The sequence below is a fragment of the Coturnix japonica genome, chromosome 19 (genome assembly GCF_054131305.1).
Source record: "Coturnix japonica strain WE chromosome 19, WE-NBRP24, whole genome shotgun sequence".
Classification (NCBI taxonomy): domain Eukaryota; kingdom Metazoa; phylum Chordata; class Aves; order Galliformes; family Phasianidae; genus Coturnix; species Coturnix japonica.
This window is the reverse complement of record NC_140681.1, coordinates 4432160-4452960: the sequence shown is the minus strand read 5'-3', so window position 1 is coordinate 4452960 and position 20801 is coordinate 4432160. Positions and strand designations below refer to the sequence as shown.

At 39.3% G+C, this 20801-nt stretch overlaps 1 protein-coding gene across 27 annotated transcripts in view; it reads right to left on the bottom strand.

Annotated features, from left to right (window-relative positions):
• The window catches only part of PTPRT (protein tyrosine phosphatase receptor type T), a 391962-nt gene that overhangs the window by 211447 nt on the left and 159714 nt on the right, over positions 1-20801 (bottom strand). For all 27 annotated transcript variants that reach the window (XM_085519547.1, XM_085519558.1, XM_085519559.1 and 24 more), the window contains exon 6: positions 19424-19598. In XM_085519547.1, coding sequence (XP_085375673.1) covers positions 19424-19598 — 175 coding nt within the window. The remainder of the gene's footprint in view (positions 1-19423; positions 19599-20801) is intronic.

The following is a 20801-nucleotide window of genomic DNA, read 5'->3' as shown; positions in this document are numbered from 1 at the left end:
GGGATCTACCAATATTCACTGCATAAAAGCAGCAGGGCAGAAAAACTGAGATAAATTCATGTGGAAAGCGCAAGCATCAGATGAGAAGATAACAACAGTCTACTTCCTCTGATGGTGTTGGAAATGTATTATAACTGGGAATGTAACTCATCTCTGCACATGCATTAAAAAACTCCCAATGATGCACAGGAAGATGATAACCTGATACTATGAGGATTACAGGGAGGGACTAGCAGTCCACACATGCACTTCTTTCTTTTTATAGGGTTCTTAGGAGCTCGTTTGGAATTTACCGTGCATGTAAATGCCAAATGAATTTCAAGTACTGTGTTAGCTGCCAATCCATTACACAACCAATGCAATTTTCACTTACAACTCTTAACTGCCTGTGGTACCAATTCTGGATTCTAGTCCTCACAATTCATTGCTTAATATTTAGACAATCTTGTTATCTCATGGAAATCACAGTCCTGATATTTCATACCTTCTCCTAAACAAAGGTGTACTTACAACAGAACATTGCCCACTGTTTTATAAAGAGAACGAGCACACAGGAAGATGTAAATAAGCTCTGCTCCATAGCAAAGGATTTCTACAGCTAAATGACTTTTAAAGACAGTTATTAAATTTAACCACTACAGTTTAAGGTGCTTCTTTATAAGAGATTATCATAACATGTAAGAGCATGAGGGAAAAAAAAGCAGCACTGCCTCTCCCATCTAATTAGCTGCCATGACAGCCTCGTATTCTGCCACACCGGTATGGAAAATTGCAACTCCTTCCCCAGGAAATCCAGCACTCTGCATTTTGAGAGCTGTAGGGGTAACTGGACAGATCTACCTCAGTACTTCCTAAAAGGAATTTGCAAAAACACAGAGAAGACCTGCAGCTCCTGGAAAGCATTCAGGTTATAAAAATAAAAACAGAAATCTTATATTAGCTAACACAAGGGAAAAATAATCTCAACAAGACAAGCCTTACCAGTGTATGGTGTGCAAAAGCTTTCAGTAAGCTTTAATTTTATAAAGACAGCAGGCAACGTAACAGACCATGAAGAAAGCAGCACACGGTTGTTCCCATGGCCCACCCCCACAGGTATGCACAAATCTGGGCCAGAATGCAGCGCATAGGTTAAGATCCGCAATTAGCTAACTTGACCCACGTGGCCTTTTCAAGTATCTTTAAAGTGCTTTTTACTTGAATTGTGCCTTACAAATCCCTTCATTTATTTGATTCATTGAGTTCAATGCCTCCTTCACACTTCTGGTAACAGCAGTTATCTGGCTCTTCAATCAGTGTAATCCTTCGGGAGACCTCAGTTAACCACATGAAAGGAGGACAGGTATACGAAAGTGGAGAATTTGAAATTTCCATCTGATACAATTAATTACTCGGCTAGGTTAATTTACCACTGCCTTGCACCCAATTCCTTTCTTCAGAAATTGCAGCACAGATTTATGATGATCCTAATGATTCATATTAACCATACTTCAAAGACACAACGATGAAAATCTACCTACCTATTACCTCTGCAGGACAATGAGCTCCTGCAATAGAGCTCAGGTAGAAGAGCAGCAGTACTACCAGCTCATTTGCCTCTGGGCAGCCTATCTTGTTTTCAAATCACTGGAATTAAGAAAGTAAGAAAGATGTCCTAATGTGATATGAGCTAAAGGGAATTACTTCATTCTTCATTGCTCAGTTGAAAGTGCCTGGACATTAAAATTAGTTGTTTGTATAAGAGATCTCTCACTGAAAAGAAATTTATGTAGATAATAACAGCATATGCATCTCAGAAGCCGTTATGAAATAAATCTTAAGGCACTATTATCTTGTATGTAAACAAGAAAAAATGCCTAGCAGCTGCATGTGAGCAGGAATTAGTTGGCAGACCTGAGTTCCTTGTATTTCTTTCAGGATGTTGCTACAAATTATTAGTAGAACTACCCATAGAGTAATTTAACACAGAAGGTAAATGCAGTGACTCAACCAAGCACTTAAACAGACACCACAACTCTCCTATACAAAGCCTATTTCAAAGCAAACTTAACAAGTCATGTCAATAAAGGACTGAGAATCTTGATTAAGTAATGTTTGAACTCAACAGTTGAACACAATCATGGCTAGACAAGATACAGATGTATATGCTGATTAAAAAAAAGAAGCAGCAATACGGTTCATACTTGGAAAAATATCTTCTCATTACCTCCACTCTAAGATCATCTGTATTGCGGGATTTACAGGGTACACTGCTATTGCTTCATTTGTTGGAAGGAGCAGTGGCAAATGTGATCATGGATCATTTATGATTGCTCAAACGACAAGCCACTCAGGGAACAGTTAAGAAGAATTGCAAAGTGAATATGCAATACACTTACATTTACAGTCTCTTCTTTTTCCACCAACAGGACAGGATGGTGCACTAACACACAAAAATTCACTCTGTCAGACATAAATCTTTTGATGTGCTTTAGCTTAAAAATAAAATAAAAGTACATCAAGGAAGACCTGGTTTGTGCTATTCCTGCTTTCCTGGTCTTTATAGTTATTGGTTAATCCACATAAGCGCATCCACATTTAAACCAAATAGATCCAGCCCTAGTAAATAATTCATCCCACCTATATTAAACGCCACTGAATTCCTTTTGTCATACCAAGCTATCAAAAACAACAGGGATTCACTCTTGGGGCTCTATGAACTCTTCTTCCTCCTCTTCCCAAGGAAGTAGATGGTTCCTACCAACATAAAGCATTCAGGATTCAGTCATTGAAATATTCCCTGCTCAGTCACTTCACAGCTGGAGGCACGTACTTTATCCCCCAAGTTAGATGCTTCTCATCCTATAATCACCACCTACACATCCACTATATGGTGATATTTGTTCATCTGACAAGACACCTTTCCAAACAAAAAAGACCTGGTGCAAACCTTGAGTGCACCCATACAGAACCACAGAGGTGCAAAGAACTGGGCTTCTTTCATTTGTTCAACACATGGAACTTGGGACTGCCAGGTATGCTCCAGGATTCATGCCTGCTATAGGCAGTTTTAAGGCCAGCTTGTTTAATGGGTTATCTTTTCCAGTTATTTGCCAGAGCTCAGTACCTCTCGTAATGCAGTGTGAAGGTTTAGGGGGTTGTTTACTTCCATTAATAAGCTGAACAATAAACTGAACACATATTCAATTGATGAACCAGTGAGGTACAAAAGTATGCATTTGATATTGCAGCAACGGTTCCTTCTTAGTCTTTAAATGTAATGACAGGTCCTGTTACTGCAGTTGTTGTCATCACATCATTCTTTAAGTAATGGTTTTCCCAACGGCTGGATTGAGAGATCAGAATGTTTAGCCTTTAATATACATCACCAAATCTGGCAAGTACAGTAAAGGCAAATCTGGCAATCACAGTAAAGGAGCAGCTGTCAAAAACTGCACTATGCCAGCAATGTGAAGGAAAGCGTTAAAATGGTTTTCCTTTTTCAAAAGCACAGAGGAGTCTCCCAAACTCATTACCTAAGACTACGCATTCTAAAATACCAGCCCTATTGACCTTTCTTGTTAAAAACACACACACACAAAAATCCATGAAATAAAAAGGTGACTTCCACGCTGCAGAGGTGCCAAACAGAAAGCAAAGCTCCTAAGGAAGCTCTCAGAGTAAAGAAAACAGGGCTTATAATGAGGCAGCCTAAATCGCTTCTGAAGAACAGAGATGAGGAAGGAGGGATATAATTACCCATGATCTGTTATTTCCTTTAAAAGCCACATTACAATAAACACAGAGCTGACTGCATTTAAGTTCCAGTCCATCTCATCAAGGAAGTAAGATGCAAAGAAAGTTTAATACTTAGTAAGTATTAAATGAAAATTTCCAATGAATTGGAGTCATGCAGACCTACTTGCAATGGACTTGTTCTTACCCTGTCTGCAGCTCTTTGCCAATCAGCATGACACAGCCAGACAAAGTGACTGCAAACAACAGCGGTGGATAAGGGTAATTGGACAGGGAATTACTTTCTCATTTTTGCCTCTTTCGCTCCTATTTCTCCATAGTTTCATCCTCTCTCTGCCATATGTGTGGACACGGACAAAAAAAAATTGGTGTCCTATGGGGTTTATTACTGACAAAGAGTAGATGAAGTTAGGCAGATTACTACTTAATACACTGTATTTGAGTCTGTCATCCTTTCTGTCAGCACCAGGTACTAAGCATGAACATCCAGCTATCAAGCGTGTACCCTGCCCCAGTACCAGTTAGTTGTTGTCACAGTATATATATAACCATCCCTCCTATTTAGGCAATATGTCTGGAAAAAAGAAGGGGAGCCTTCTTCCAACTCAGTAAAGAAATCTATACTCCAAGGAAAGAAAGTCACAAACAACCACTTTGCTACGAAATCACAGGATGCTGTTTTCTTGTGACTAGAAGGATTGTGGTTGCCCCATATCTAGAAAAGCTAAGCAGACAAGAAAACACTGCAGTACTAAATGACACATTAAAGGCTTATTTCTCCATAGGCATCCATCTTCCTATTTCAATGACAGCTCACACACCTGTGCTCAGTGCCTCAGTCCCAATTACATCCGATGTTTGACTTCTCCTCTATTAGTCAGATGAGATTAACCACAACACAGATAGTGTGGGCCGCTCTCCACAAGCGTCAGAAATAGGCACACACATCCTAGGGAGATAAGACTAATATTTCTTTAGAAGCACCAGAACCTGAAAGGAGGAGGTCTTGAATGCTGAGCAATTATGTTTATCTTAAAGTGGACACTGCTACGTCATTCACTCCACCTTACACCTCTGTAAAGGAGGAATTTCACTCTCTTGTAAAGAACTTGTAAAGATCCGCACTATAAATATCTCTTTTTCTCTAATAATAGCAGAAGTTCTCACTGTCCAGTTGCACAACAGGAGGGAAAACTTATACTTTGCTGAATTTTAATATCTCATCTGCCCTTCAACTTCACTTGCTCCCAAACCTTCTCTAATCAAACTGAGTGCAGGCAGACAGAAAAAAAATTCTTTTCAGTTGAAATAGTGGCTACAGAAAGGGATTCCAACTGAAAAATTCACCCATCAAAACATTCTGCTTTCCTATGCATCTCTTTAAAGAGTCTTGCAAATGCCAATGGAAATGATGGGGCGTCTGATATTTTGACAGAAGCAAGAACGTCACTACGGTAAGAGCTGTCAGCAGGTATTTTATTTTCTCCCTGAAGAATCAGGCTACAGTTTAGGCATTACTTTTTTTTTTTTTTAAACTAAATATCTTTTATTCGTTATTTCCATTTCCAATGCAATCCCGAAAGATGGCATACTTTATTTCCCTGTGAACTAGATAGATTAGAGAATAACAGTGACAGCTTGTGAATAAAAGCACTACAACCATACAAGATTCAAGTCAGTGGCCAGCAGAGATGCACTAATTGCCTTGCCACTGGGATAACTGAGGGAAACTATTCTGTACACCAATGTTTTCCTTATTAATACACTCAGAAACATAACAATGCTTAGGTGTAACTATAAGTGAGCAAAATTATACAAAATATTATTATTTCATACACATTGACATAAATTGCATTAATAGGAAAAGATGGCTTTCTGGATGTATGTAAAAACTCATAAAACTCATTAGGCATGATGAGCAATACGTAGTCAGACAGGTGGGTGACATCAAGCACGCAGGGAGCAGAGTATGAGCAGCCATGTCCAATGGATGACTTTGGGGTCTTCCATCACACTAAACGAAGATGAGAAACCAGAGCCAATATGCCACCCAAACCTGGGAGTGGGCACAGGAAAACAGCCACAGGCTGTGAGGTAACTCAAACTCAGTGATGCTTATTTAGCTTACACAGAGTAAGAACTAAAATCCTTTCCCAAGGAAGTGCTTACACATGGCCTTGGTACAGCAGAAGAGAGAGGTCAAAGGAGATTTACTAGCACGGACTCCTCAGAAGATATTAATTGAGGAAGGGTTGAATCAGAAAGAGGAAATACAGGCTATTCCTTTATCAACAACAATACAATAGATGTTTGTGCTAATTGGTTTAATGGTACTTATTCAGAAATGCTTATTTAGTTATTAAAGAAACAAGAGGCACGTGAATAAGTATTGTTAGATGCCTTGAATACTGAAGAGAAGGCATTTTCTACGGCAGACGAATGAGAGAGTGAGTCAGATACTTATGTTCCCTTTCTAAAATAAAATTAGTAAGCTTTTAAAGGAACACACGGCTTCCAGATAACGGAAAAGGACGCATGATTATATCTGCAATTTACAACCAATGTAAAAGTGTTATTATTTTATTTCAGTGGGTACATGGCATTCCTTCCCATTTGTGTGGCCCACAATAGGGATCAACAAACACTTCCTTGGAGAGTGAAATAATTTCTGGAAAGGGTTTCCCAGATCTTGCAGGACATTCACAGCTCTAAAAGTTCTATCTGAAACAAGCCCCTGAAAGTCCTATCTGAAACAAATAGCAGCAGTATTTCCTGTAGGCTTTTTTTTCTCTCCTAAAAAGTCACAAAGAAAAAGCTGTTCTCAGTGATTTTTTTCTTTTCTACCATACAGCACCAAAATAAATCTTGTTACAACATTCCAGCTGATCTAATAAGAACTTTAACCTGCTTGAAACCAACACTCCCTAAGGCTGCATTTAAAGAACAGGAAAGACATTCTGTTGACTAATTATATTTGAAATTGTTTATTCAGTTGGAAAATAAAACACTAATTGCCTATAACTGATGTGAGCAGAGATATCCCAGGCACTATGCTAATGGTCTGCTTGCCTTTCACTTGGAAAGACTTGGAAAATTCAAACCTTCCTACCCAGCAGGATTAGCCCCTTGATGGATGATACGACGACCTTGACTAACAGCAGTATTAATCTAGAAAGTATCATGTTTGTGCCTCCTGCTTCACAGAAACATGTTTGACAGAGATGATTCAAGTACATTTCCTCCCAGGTTGTGTCTGGGAACAGGAGAAAAACTTCTTTTCCCTTGATACAGACCACAGCATGTCTATGCAAAGATCCGAATGGCATCATTCCTGTCTAAGGGCATCAGCAACAGGTTAAAGGTGTGTTTTCCTGATTAGGAGGCAAGGACAGGACTGAAGGAGTGAAATAAGAAGAATGAGGTGATGGAGGACAGATAGAGGAGGACAATAAGTAACTCAGAATGCTGTGGTCGTAGCAGAAATGCAGAAGAATCAGAGAAGAAAGGATGGATTTAAGTGCATATAAAGCCCCACAGAGCTAAGGACAACCACCACAACTACAGACTGTGGGCACTGACTAGCAATGCTGCTCAAATCTGCTGACCTATGTTCCATCTCAAAACAATTGTCAGTGCAAATGAATTGTATAAAACTGAAAGAAAAGTGAATTTTCTCACTCTAACGGGATACTGATCATTAATAAGAGCAGAGGAGGGGATGCAGGGGCAAGCAGGTGCCAATCATTGTATTTAAACAAAAAACGTACACCTGCTACACTAATTCAACTTTCTGTTGTGTAGATCTGAACAAAACATCTATTATAAACTGCAGATGGATCAAAAACATGCATTCCTACAAAAATCCATTTGCTTTTTCTTCTTGGATACGTATTTCATGCAATATTAACCACACCCCATCCTTCACAATTTTATTACACTAATTAAGTTGGCATTTGTTAATTTTCTTGAAAATTGAACCCAGTGGGGTTTTATTGAATTCTCCCTTTTTTCCACCCCACCTCATCCCCCCCCCCCCCCCCCAAAAAAAAGGATGGTTCCAAACAGGAATATATTAATGCATATAATGAAAAGTAGGCTGCAGATCCCAGCAAGATATGTGACAACTCATTTAACATATAAATTGTTTGAGGTGCTATTTCAGCTAAGTGATCTTAATGCACTGCCACATTTTATGCCATTAGCCTCAGGGCCCCGAGCACAATCATTTAGTTAGATATCATCTTAAAGTCCCCTGGGTTCATTTTTGCATGCATGTTAACAAATATAGGCTTAGATTTGCAATATGGTAAATGCTTACTTTTGCACGTGTGACACAACGTGGAGTGAGATCTGTACTTGTGCTTGTACTCCAGTATGATGGCATCCACTGTCCTAACTACAGAGATTATTTTAAGCCTGCTGTGCCTAAAGCTACAGCCGCTTTCGAAATGATATGCACATTAACTTGTACAAGTATAGCTATCCTGAGGATGAATTCCAGTCATCTAATGAAATGGCCTTGGAGAACAAGTGCCTCAGTCTCTTACACAGTTCACCCTGAAAGGCAGATGCCTTTGAAGCCATTGAGAGAAAGATCTGTTCATGTTCAGATAACTCAGCTTTGGCAGACTGGATGCCATCCATTGTCAGCCAACCATCACATTCCTGTTTGAAAGCTTCCTAGAATTATAAATACCACCAGATCCACTGCCTTTGAGTTTGGCGAAAGCTTGTCTCCTGTCTCCATCTATTTACAAGAGTAAATACCCAACCTGATTCACTGCTGTGTACATAGAACACGTTTTTCCCTTCAAGCATCAAAAGGCACAGGAAATGTGGTGCACGTCTGGTGACATGAATCAATTTGGAAGCAGTATTAGTAAACAGAGCTGCCACCCAGACCAGACATATATAAAGCATCAGAAAACATAAAATTAAAAAGAACGCAAAAAACCAGCAGTGTAGGTCTCCAGATATTACATCTTTTTCAAATAACCACTATGTAATATTCAAGAGAAAACAACTGAAGAGAGTCACTGGTGAATCCCAGAATTGCCCACATAGTCAAGACTTGACAGATATATATGACTAAGACGCCTCTATCCTAAAAATGAACTTTTAAGATGATTAAATCATGACAGATTCTGCAACAGCAGATGGGACAATAAGAACACATGGAACAATCAATAGTTATGTTTTAAGTTAGATTCTCTCACGCTTTCTACTAATCTGTTATTTGGGTTTTGTTTATTTTTTTCTACACATTTTGATGTAGAACACTATCAAATCATAGTTTGATCAGAAAAGTTGACTCATTTGTCCCCAAAGATATAAACACCTCACACATCCAACTACTAACTGAACTCTTCTCTCAATTTGTGATGTAACTGTCTGGACTCTTGGCTTGTTGGACACAAATGGCAAGAGAAAGACTGTAACCTTACAAATGTCACTCTAAACTCTTGGGCTTAGTGCCCAAGGAATTTCAGTTTAATGGAGGAGCCAAAATGAAAGAACATTTTGTGTACAACACTCTCACTACTTGTTTTGAAATACACTGGCTTTTCTCTTTTGCTTTTCTCACAAACATATCTAAAGCAAGGGGAATCAATAGTGCAGTCCCACGCAAGGAACTGAACTGTTGTAATTATAAATAAACCTCTCCTATTCTGGAGTAACCCTAGCAACTCAAGTGTCTTACTTGTCAATTATCAGTAATTTGCTCTATTCCGTTCCACCAGAATTACCTACTGCTCCTTTCTTTGTTCAGACTGGAAACAGGATAAATATACCTTGCAGCAACCAGAGGGACATTTGTCTGATCTTACTGACAGAAGTTTGACTGATGTAAGGGAAATTATCACCTTGTCTGCAGCAAAACATTTTGATGTGGACAGACAAGTCAATGAGTGGATAACATTATGGCCTGTCATTTGAGTTGCTCCTCTAGAGAGCAGCTAACAGGAAAGAGAAGCAGCAGGTGCATATAAAAGCATAAGAACTGACACAGAGATGTGCAGTGGATTCACTAAGGATAGACACCTTACTTTTTTACTTATAATCAGATCGTGCAGCATACAGCCATAAATGCAGTAAATACAGAAGGCTGCTGATTTAGTGTACACAAACCACTTGAAATAATTGTCTCCCTGAATACATCGCCAACTGTACAGTTTTAAACTTCAGAATTACTTTTTCATGCTCTTATGCTGTTCTCAGCTGATGCTTTTTGTGTCTTCCTGTAGTTCTTGGGAGCATCACTGTGGAAGCCCTTACCCAGGGGTAAGCAGTAATTCCATTGCCCAAGTGCTTGTCTCTACCAATGCTTAAGGTTCCTTGCTGAGACTTGAGAGAAGTTCATCCATAACACACACAGGGAAGCAGAAGTAAGTGATTTGGCAAGGCTCAACAAGTAGACAAAGGTATGTGGAAGTGATGGCAAAAGAAAACGCAAGAGGAAACACAAAAGTGCTTATATTGAGAATTCCAGCCTCAAAACCATGGAAAATACTGAGAAATACTGAGTTTGGGACAAAGGACTGAATAATACTATAACGCCAAGTAAGAGGGAATAAGATCTTCTCAGCACTGCTCACAGGGGCCAGTCAGAAACTTAGAAACAGCAGAAACAAAAGAGAGAATTAAAGAAATAAGCAATTCAACCCTTTTCCATTTTAATTTGTGTCTGTATCCTGCTGAGGGAACAAGCAGTTTGTAAGTTGTAGTCTGCCATGTGATTCAGTATGAGCTGCAGGCTTATAAATAGGACAGTAAAGCACACGAAAAGACTGATTTATAGGATCCAAAGAGAGAGAGCCTAAGTCGTGCAGCTATTTGCATCCTCCTCACATACAAACGTGCACTGATAGAAAGTTTCCTGCCGAGAAAGAGAAGTGAGAGATGCTTGGGAGGGAAATCTCACCTGTAGAGAGATAGGTCTAGTCTGTACAAAGCCAAGAAACTTCAAATTATGTTGATGTTTGGTTTTTTTTCTGGCCTCAAATCCATAGGCTAATGATTACAATAGAGGCAGGGCTTGCTGCAATCACACTACTTAACTGCTGCTCAGCAGGTTTCTGCCCCTACATCTGAAGGCATCTCTCAAAGTCACAGCAAGGCAGAAGTAACAGGAAGGATGTGAAGTGAGCAAAGCGTCCCAGCACCAGTAAAGGAGGGCAACAAGTGGTGTTATTTCTCACGGCAGAAGATTAACACATCAGATCAAAGCTGAAAAGCATCACAACAGGTTTTGGGGTTTGTTGGTGATCATCTGGGAACTGCATTTCCTCACCTGACAGCTACCGTGGATGCTGGGAAATCATTGGCTCAGATAAATTCCTCAGTTGAGCAGGGGGGAAGAAGTGGGACTGCAAAATCTAAATGCAAAACTGCAACTTCGGATATTTTCTTACCTCTAATAATCTCGAAGCTGAGTGGGAGCTGACTGCAGAGTGAGCATTCTTTCCCTAACACTGAAAAATGCTCTTTAATCTTTTCATTTGGATAAGGCGAATGTTAACATAACCAACACCCAGCTTCTCCCTGGAGTTCAGTTCTGCCGGCTTTGAATGCAAAGCAGTTCAGCTCCATCATTCAGAGGCAAATACTGTGTGAACTTTAAAAGCCCTGTTTCCCTCAATATCTAACAGAAGCTGGCTGAAGCGCCTCCATTCAGCACACCTGACTTCATTCAGTTGTCCAGTAGCAAATGTAATACTTTTGCAGCAAGCCTATTAGCTGCAGTAACTACTGCATTCCTGAAAGAGCTCAGTAACTATGCTTCCTTACACTCTGTATGTCTAGCACCACAAATTTCCTACAATCTCCAGTCATCATGATCTGAGGCACCTGCATCCCAATAGAATAAGTTTACTCCCTTCATTTGAAATTCAACCATTTCTCACATATAAATGGAATCCGTGCTGTTTTGCCAGTTTACTCTGACAGGTTCTCTTATTAATAATGACCATTGCACACTGAGAAATCTAATGAATCTTTGCCCACATTTCATATTAAGTATAGCACTACAATTTTGGGCTTTTTTTCCCCCCTCCTGCAACAGAAAAGATATTTTGATGTAGAAAGGATATCCTTCCTGCGGAGATAACAGCTCATATCCACCAATTATATCTAACAAGTGTCAAAGGTCTCCTAATCATACCAGACTCCTCACCAATATCCAGTACAATGACAGATGGTACTTCAAGTGCCTTCTCTTGAATTAAAAGCACTTAACAGGATTGTAACCACAGCATGGGCAAATTAAGAATAGTTCTAGGTTCCATTTGCCAAGAGGTTTGAAAGTTCATTAATAACTTCCCTACAATTGAAGAGGCAGAAGAAAGATGAGTGGAAGAGAGACAGTTAACGACGCATGTGACTCAAACCTTCTGCTAAATGTCATAGTTGAGTCATAAGGCGGGTGGGGGGGCGTCATTTTGAATTGTAATATCATATGAGCATCACGAGCAATCAGCTGTTAGAAAACATTGTACCTTGGAAAAAAACAAAGAACAATGGAAAGTTCCAGATACATTTTGCATGGTGTACATCTGATGGTCTGAGTTGCCAAGCTATCCTAACTGCAAGAACGTTTCCAGCTAGCAAAGGCTTTTAAGATATCTCCTTAGCATTTGATGCTTTTTTTCCTTCCGATAGCAGCACTCCTGAATTAATTTCTTTGCAGCTGCCTTCAACTTTTCTGATGATTTTAAATGGGCACAGAGAGGGCTGTGTCCCAATATCAACCACAGGCATAATCCAGCAGGATCAAACCCTACTAGAAACAGCAGCATAGGTTGCAGAACAATTAACAAAGGGACAATTTTGTATTTTGACTATATTTTAGCCACCAAGCAAGAAAGCTAATGGGGACAATAGACAACACTGGCCAAGTAACTGCTACCCCTCCCATCCCTTTAAAAATAAACAAATGAGAATTGGTATTAGCAAGACTCTACAGACTGTCACATGAATACTACAGAACAACAGAAGCCTCCAGCAGTGAAAGTCCCACAACATAAGTTAATACGCTGTACGCCCCAGCAGCAATAGATAGTTGAAAATTGCATTACTGCTATCTTCCTCCACGATGTAAGGCAGCATGAAATATATGAAATTACCTTGTCTGTACTTTTCAAGCATGAGTGTAATCCAAGGCAGACTGAAACACATTCGTTTGTTCTTGCAAGCTTCCCTCCTTACACCAGCTGAACTGTTTGTTGGGAGCTTTCTCTACAATAGGAAGCTAATAGGTAGATGTTTACTGGAACACTAACCAAAAAACAACATATTATTTCCACCAACTTTTGGACCACATCTTTTATCTGAAGACCAAAACCTTATGTAAATTGTTTTGGCAATTTTAACATACTAAGATTGAAATTGTTATGATTAAACAGCTCATTTATTTACTTCGATTCCCACTTTATCCTTTGTATTTGTCTGATGTGGGGAGACACTTCTCAGAACAGCAGGTAGAAGAATAAGGTTATATAGAAATATGCAGGTCTACATGAATAGTTCATGGAAAAGTCAAGGAATGCCAGGGCAGTCTAGTGAGATGACAAAGTCTACCACACAGCAATGCTTTTCCTTTCATTATTTTTGCTCTTTGGAGATTTCCTCTCCTCTGTTTGGTAGAGGCAGGTAAGAGGGTATAGGACAGGGCACAAAAGACAATTGCTAACTAATTATTTCACACATTCATAACATTATCTTACGTAAAAGCAGCAAGAAGGCTTCTTCCCACAACAAATCTTGCAGTTACTCAGGTCAAGTTGAGAGGAAAGATTTAAAGAAACAAAACTAAAAACAAACAAGCCTTTTACTAAGTTAATCATTCCTAGCTATTTCGAGAGTCCTGAGAGAGAGTTGATGATAACTCTGGGAGAAGCCTCCTTGCTCCTACAAGCTGTAACAGCTCTCTCTGCCTAAGACTGGTGAGGACTGCTTGCCCCATGGCTTTCAGCCAGCAGAACCACAGCTCACATGAGCCGTCTGCTCCCTGCACCATCACAACCGGTCCCTGAGATACATCAGGGAGGCTGCAGGCAACTGTACTCAGAAAGCAGAAGGATTTACTCAAGCTCCTTCGTTTCAAAAAGATTGTTTTGTATTTTTTTTTATCTTGTATTCAGTTAAGAACTTTATACATCGTGAGCATCACACTTAGAAACATGCATATTAAGAACAATCCTAAGGAACTCAATCCCATGCCTACTTCTCTATGATGCTCAGTTGGGATGAAAACATAACTCCTGACTTAATGCATCTCTAGGAGGAAAATAAACAAATCAAACACCACCAACCTCCACCCACCCCCCCAACGCCCAGCCTTCCCCCCATCCCAATCTCCAATTTCTTTCCTATATGCACAACACTGATAGTTCCTGAAACTCAAGTCAGTGCTGTGACAGGAAAGTTGTATTCATTTCCCAAGTGCCTACAATGAAGATAAAGTTCATACAGCAATCTCTGCTTGCTTAGCTTAGAAATTGAAGAGCTATGGCAGAAAGAAAAGAAGTTGGAGACCTGAACTGTCAACGATTAGCATAGGAAATGTCCTTGTATCACAGCTGTAGCTTTTTTTTCTTCCCAGAAACACCCATTCTAATTCACACATCCTTGGCTAATGTAAACACTGAAAACAAGGAATACAAACATGGCAACACGACTGCAAGTCCACATTGCACAGTGCAGCTCTGAAAAATGGATCCAGTCTATAAAATCATGTATGTCTATCAATAAGCTCCCAAGAAAGGCTTCATTTCCAGTTCTATTTTGGAGGTTAAACAGAAGGAGAAGGAAATATTTTCTTTTGAAATAACACGTATCATTCTTTCTAACTGCCTATTTCTATGAAACAACGGCTTTGTCCTCAGCGCTCTCCCCTCCTCCAAAAGCTATTAAGGCAGAGTGAAAGGAGAGGAAGCAAAGCTCTCAGTGAGAGGGAATGAGTGTTCAAAATCTCATCTCCCCTTTTCTCAGCACACAGACATCCAATGATTAGATATGAGTTAAAGCAATAGCTATTGGACAACACCAAACTAGATGATTAAAACAGAGTGAAGAGTTCGAGTAATTATTAGCCAGATTTGAACACCAGGGTTTGGAGCATTGCATTCCCTACATCACTGTGACTACAGAGGAATAAAGGAATGGCAGCAGCTTCTTCAGGCACCCCGCAACCACAAAGTCAGTTTCTTTTGTTCAGTGATTTTATAATCTTCACAAATGGTTCACATCCATACACACATACATTCTGTGGCGGTCCAAAAGAGCAACATTAACACACACCCGATCAAATCTACACTTAACTTCTCCTGGTGCTGCACACATTAACTCTGCAGACAATCCAGTTGTGTAAAAAGGCAAAGAGAGAACATGAGAGTGTGAGAGCATGAAGCCTGAGGAAAACCCTCCCCATCACAGCTTTCCTAATACCGCTGACAGTGCCAACGAGAGATGCTTCCCTGTTCATAAAGTGATAACGTGCAGGACCTTGATTAATGCATATTACTCAGGCAGATGAATTCAAATCTACTCAGCAACTTTCACAACCTGGATGAGCCTGATTAATAGCCGTGAGGCACGAAAATTCCTATCTGAATTTCTGCACGCTATAAAAAAATATTTTAACAGTGAAATCTAAAAAGCATTTATTTCCGACCATAGATGAACTTCTCTCCTAAATGGCTCCAAGTGAGGGGCCAGGTTAGGATCTTCCAGCTACTCTCAGGCAAAAGAAGATAACTGCAACATTGCTACTATTCTTATCAGTACCCCCAGCCCAGGGATCTGAGTACTGTTATGGCAATAGTTGCTATATTATCTTGTGATGGCAAGGGTATTATGATACATTTAATGAGTACTTTTCATACCAGTATCCTAAGGTACAAAATTATACATGTACTGTGGATGAATATGAAGTGAAAGACTATGGAGTTTATGGTCACAGAATCAAAGAATGGGTTGGAAGGGACCTTTAAGATCACCTCCTTCCAACCCCCTGCTATAGGCAGGGACACCACTCTCTAAGCCCAGGTTGCTCAGCCCCATCCAGCCTGGCCCTGAACGACGGCAGGGAAGGGGCATCCACAGCCTCAATGGGCAACCTGTGCCAGTGTCTCACCAGCCCCACAGTAAGGAATTTCTCCCTGATATCACATCTAAATCAGCTTTAAACTGGAAGAGGGCAATTTCTGCTCATCCTGTCACTACAGGCCCCCATAATAATGTCATCCTAAGGAAGTACGTTGAAGTCAATTGTATTTTCATTCCAGATGAAAGCTCTAATCTGCAGTACATGTATAATGCCATATAATATACTTCCATACCTACACTCCACTTGTTTCACCCAAGCAGACCTATGGAGGGCCTGATGCAACATTTCTATGGCCAGATCCAGCCTGGATCAGATGTATGAGATAGATCTTTATTTCTTATTTTTTTAGGCTTTGGAAAGTTCTTTTTCCTAATAGTTCTTCCTGAAGCTTAATAATTAATTGAAACTACTCTGGATACAACTCCAGTTGCGATACATACCGAGACTGGTCAAAATGCAGGTAGTTGTCTACTTGATAATTTTTAATAGTGAATTTGCAAGGTATATCTCTATATATTAAATACTGGAGCAACTTAACCACATACATACATATTTTGTCTTAATGTATAATTATTTCTCATTATTTGTTGACTTGACAGGCATTAGACCAGAAAAGAATTAGAGAAAAAACAGTAAGCAACACTGGGGAAAAAAAACCCACCTCTCCCTCTGGCATCACTGCAAGTATCAGCTTCATGTCTGAAAACCTCAAGAAAAAAGTGACTGATAAACAGATGAGCTGTCCCAAACATCACATGGATGACAGAAAGCCACTCAGCTAAGGAACAGACTGTCTTACATCTGTGTTGAGTAATCAAACACTATAAAAATCAACAAAGGCAAAACTGAAGGGAAAAAGAACATATCCTGAGAGGTCTGTACAGGGGTTTTGTTGCATACTGCAACTCCTGTTGTGGCAGCATAGAACAGATCTCATAAAAATCATCAGGTAGCAATAAAATGATCTCGAGGGACCTGCTGGTGAGCCAAGACTGCAAAAACAAACAGGTTCAAGAAAAAAGAAGTTACAAATTTCTACCACTCATTAATTTGGGCACTCAAACTACCTGAAATGGATCAGAAAAATAAATCGCAAACAACTTGCCATACAAACACACACAGTTTAAAATGTTATTCACACTCCCACATGAAGTAAGAGTCTTTCTGGAAGGACATTGGAATTGTATCATTAATACATATCTCACGTGTTCAGATTCTGGCCGATTTCGTAGTATTTTAAACAATCTTTACACAAGCAAAATATGCATTTATTTCAGAATATGGATAACTGCTATGCAGCTTTTACTTAAAAGAAAATTACAGACTAGAAGCATTCCATCTGCATGCGATCAGTACAGCAAGATGTAGAAGCTCTAGGATACTCGAAGCCTGCCCTACACAAAATTACTGTATGAGAGACTGTGAAAGTTAAGAAATAGAGGAGAGCTATTTTCCAGAGGAGCACCAAAGGATGGTAAGGTGTGCAGATGGAAATGATGGGTTTTGCAGGCTTTGTGATTACGATTCTGAAGTGCAAAGAGAAGAATAGATTTACTGCCACTTTTACTAGTCATGCAACAGAATCAGTTACAGAAAGGTATTTGCACAGACAGTGAACAGCTCTGCAGTGGCAGTTCTCTAGCATTCTCAGTACTGGAAATATAATGTCCACATAGTCACGTACGACAACCGAAGGGGCTGGTTTGTGTTTAATATCACTGGTTTATTTGCTGAAAGAAGTATCTACGGTTCCAATTTCAAGTGTTGAGGTAGTAAATGTATTTCAAATAAAGATTCCTCTATCTGTGTCTACTAAATTATGCAGTATCAAGAAATGTAAATCACTTTCTCATTGCTGTAATAAAATATCTTACGGCTAAGGGAAGCAAACAGATCTTCACATGAGAAAGATATATAGATAGTTTTTTCAACCTTGACCTTTGTTGAAAAAATCCTACATGATTTTATGTTCAGCTAACTGGGAAAAAGCATGTGAGGCAAAGAATTAGCTTGGATTTAGTAGGTTTAGGGACAGGACTATCAATTGAGCAGAACTTCAATTACAGACTAATTTAATGTATACCCAAGTACATTACTGCAATTCAATAAACATCTCTTCAGAATTAAACAATTCCAATTTGCTTTCATTTCAGTCTGTATATATGTGTTGCGAATTTGCTATTACCCACGCTAAAATTAGCCAGACTAGAAGTACTCATCCATGCAATCCCAGTGTTTCACAGTGCTGCATCAAGCTAACCTCAAATGAACCACTTAACTTTGCCTGCTTACTAATACAGCAGCACGGAGCAGAGGAGTGTGCCTTCCCATAACAATATTCCTCTCCCCAGGTTTTTCAGGCTAGGTGCCTGCCTGGGTAATTCAGCAGTGAGTCTACCAATGTCCATCATATTGGATGTCCAGCCATTCACATTTACAACTCACTCTTCTATTTTTCTCCTCCTCATATTGTTAAACATGAAAGTGTCAGGCACATGCCCAATTCTGCATACTCTAATATTGGTTGCTCTGGAAGACTGCCTTCCCTCTACTTAACAATTTTACAGTACCAATATGCTGCTTTTGGCAACTCGATTTCATTTTAATCATGAGTTAACTCCTCTAACAAGTGAGATAGTAGATAATTTGGTGGGAATTAAAAGCATTTCGCACCTAATTTGAACATTCTCTTCATGATCAGTGTAGCCTGAATATCTACAACATTGGATATTTAAAACATTGTGAAGGTGCTAGCACTAAGTGACAGAAAAAGTTGCTAAAAAAGTACTACAGTAGAACAAAGTGATCTCATTTCTCCAACAGTCCTCCATCTCCATAATGTACAAAAATTTTTAATCAATAAAACTATATTCCCTGAGAAGATTCCTTCCACCCACATCAGTATCGCCTTCAATAGACACTAAAGCAGTCTAAGGGGAGACTGTCACCTTCTGGTTTGTTCTCCTAAGACACAGTGAGCATCCTTGTGGCGCAGCTTGGGTAACATTAATAAAGCAGCGCAGTAAATAGCATTTCATTCCGTGCATCATGGATGTTCTTAAGCAAATACCACCTTGCACGTGTCAGGCACAGCATCACCTCCTGAATCACAGTTAATAAGAGAGCTGAAACCTCCAGCTTCCATTAAGAGCTACTGCTATCCATACTGTGTGCTTCAGGACATCAACAGAATCATTCCAGATCATCTGCACCCAACAGTCTTGAACAGACTCTTCTGACATGCAACACTACCATAGAATTATTTGTGTCTGATGAAATGTAAAGCAAGCCAGATGAAGCTGACTGACAGATAAACTATTCTGCTGACTGCATTAAAATTATCCACAGCTACCATGCATTACTTCAAGAGCTCATGAAGAGGGTTGTATTCAGATAAAGCTTTGATTCAAATACTTGTTTTAAGAAAATGATTGAAATTCATGTCACTTTTACCCATTTTTCCTACTTGAATCTAATAGGATTGAAAGAAAGAAAGGCCCAATAGGACGTCAAATTTTACACACAGTTGACACAGGAGGAAACGTTCAACTAACACCAAGTTGCTGTATTAATACAACTTACCTTTCACTATTAGTTCTGCATAATTTGAAACTCCAGATCCTCCATCTGAGCGAATGACACACCGGTATTTGCTGATGCTGCGCTGCGAAGTGTCAGCAACGCTGACGGTAGCAGAGAAACGCCTGTGGTTGACGACTCGAGTGACCATTAATGCTGTGTCCCTCCCATTCCACTGCTGTGGAGACAGATGAAAACAGCTCACATCACAAAGGCACACAAATTATTCACTCTTCGTTACTCTTAAAACTGCTCAGACCTTCACTAGGTTAGATTTTGTACGAGTACAATTCATTCAGGAAAAAAAAGCTGGTAACGTCCCTGAAAAATTTACAGGCTTTCTGGGTTTTATGAAGTAGTGGTATTAAATGTTCTTATATATTTAAGTTTTTTGTATCTACTTAAATTCTGACACATTTTTGTGCGTTTGATATGTTATGTATACTGAAAAGCCTGGAGAGTGACAGCTCAGACTATTTGTACAGGGTATATCCAGAAGCTTATCCAGGACATGAAAATACTACAAATGAATGCATTTTGTACTCCTGTGAAAATACTATAAGTGAACAGATTTTATAAACCTGTCATTTTCAGGCATAAAACTTTGTTTCCAGAACAATTTAAATACATTGCTTGGATGAACAGCAATGTTTATATGTCCAGCAATCCTCAATAAATCTTTCTCCACCAATGCCATGCAGCATTTTCCCAACTGGAAAAGTGACAGATGATGAATTAACTGGAAATCAGCATAAACACCTGAACTTGCTCAGTTGGTCTATTTTATTAGAAACCTCAATGGAAAACACAGAGTCATTGTGCCAGTTTCCAGTAATCAATTTTGGGAAGTATTTCCAAGGCTGTTTTCATTAAATCCTCCAGTTTAAAAGAATGGAAACCAGGATCCCCCTACCAATGATGATTTCCTCCCGAATCCCTTCTTCTCTTGGAAAAAAGGTTCACAGTGCTTCAGATCAGAAGTTTTTTCACACACATATAATCTTTCCGTGGAAAGATTTCACAGAAATAATTCAAAAAAAAGATATAGAATAAGCCAAAATATATTTCTGTTAATGCTAAAAGTACAACATAGGCCAATAATTTTCAGGCTAAAAGGTATATTTTAAGATAACAGCTTTGATAAGGTACAGTTAGAATGACTGTTATTTTTACATAACGCCAACCACATTTCTCACCAACACAATCTTTTTCCCAGTATTAATTTTTGTTTACAACATTAGTAAACTGATTCTTGCCTGAGTATTTAGACTAGTGCAAGGTGGAATGATACAAAGATGGTAACAGATATTCAGAAGGTTATTTATGAGGAAAAACTCACTAATATGGATGCCTTCGCTGGGAAATGCTGAAGCAACCTCCA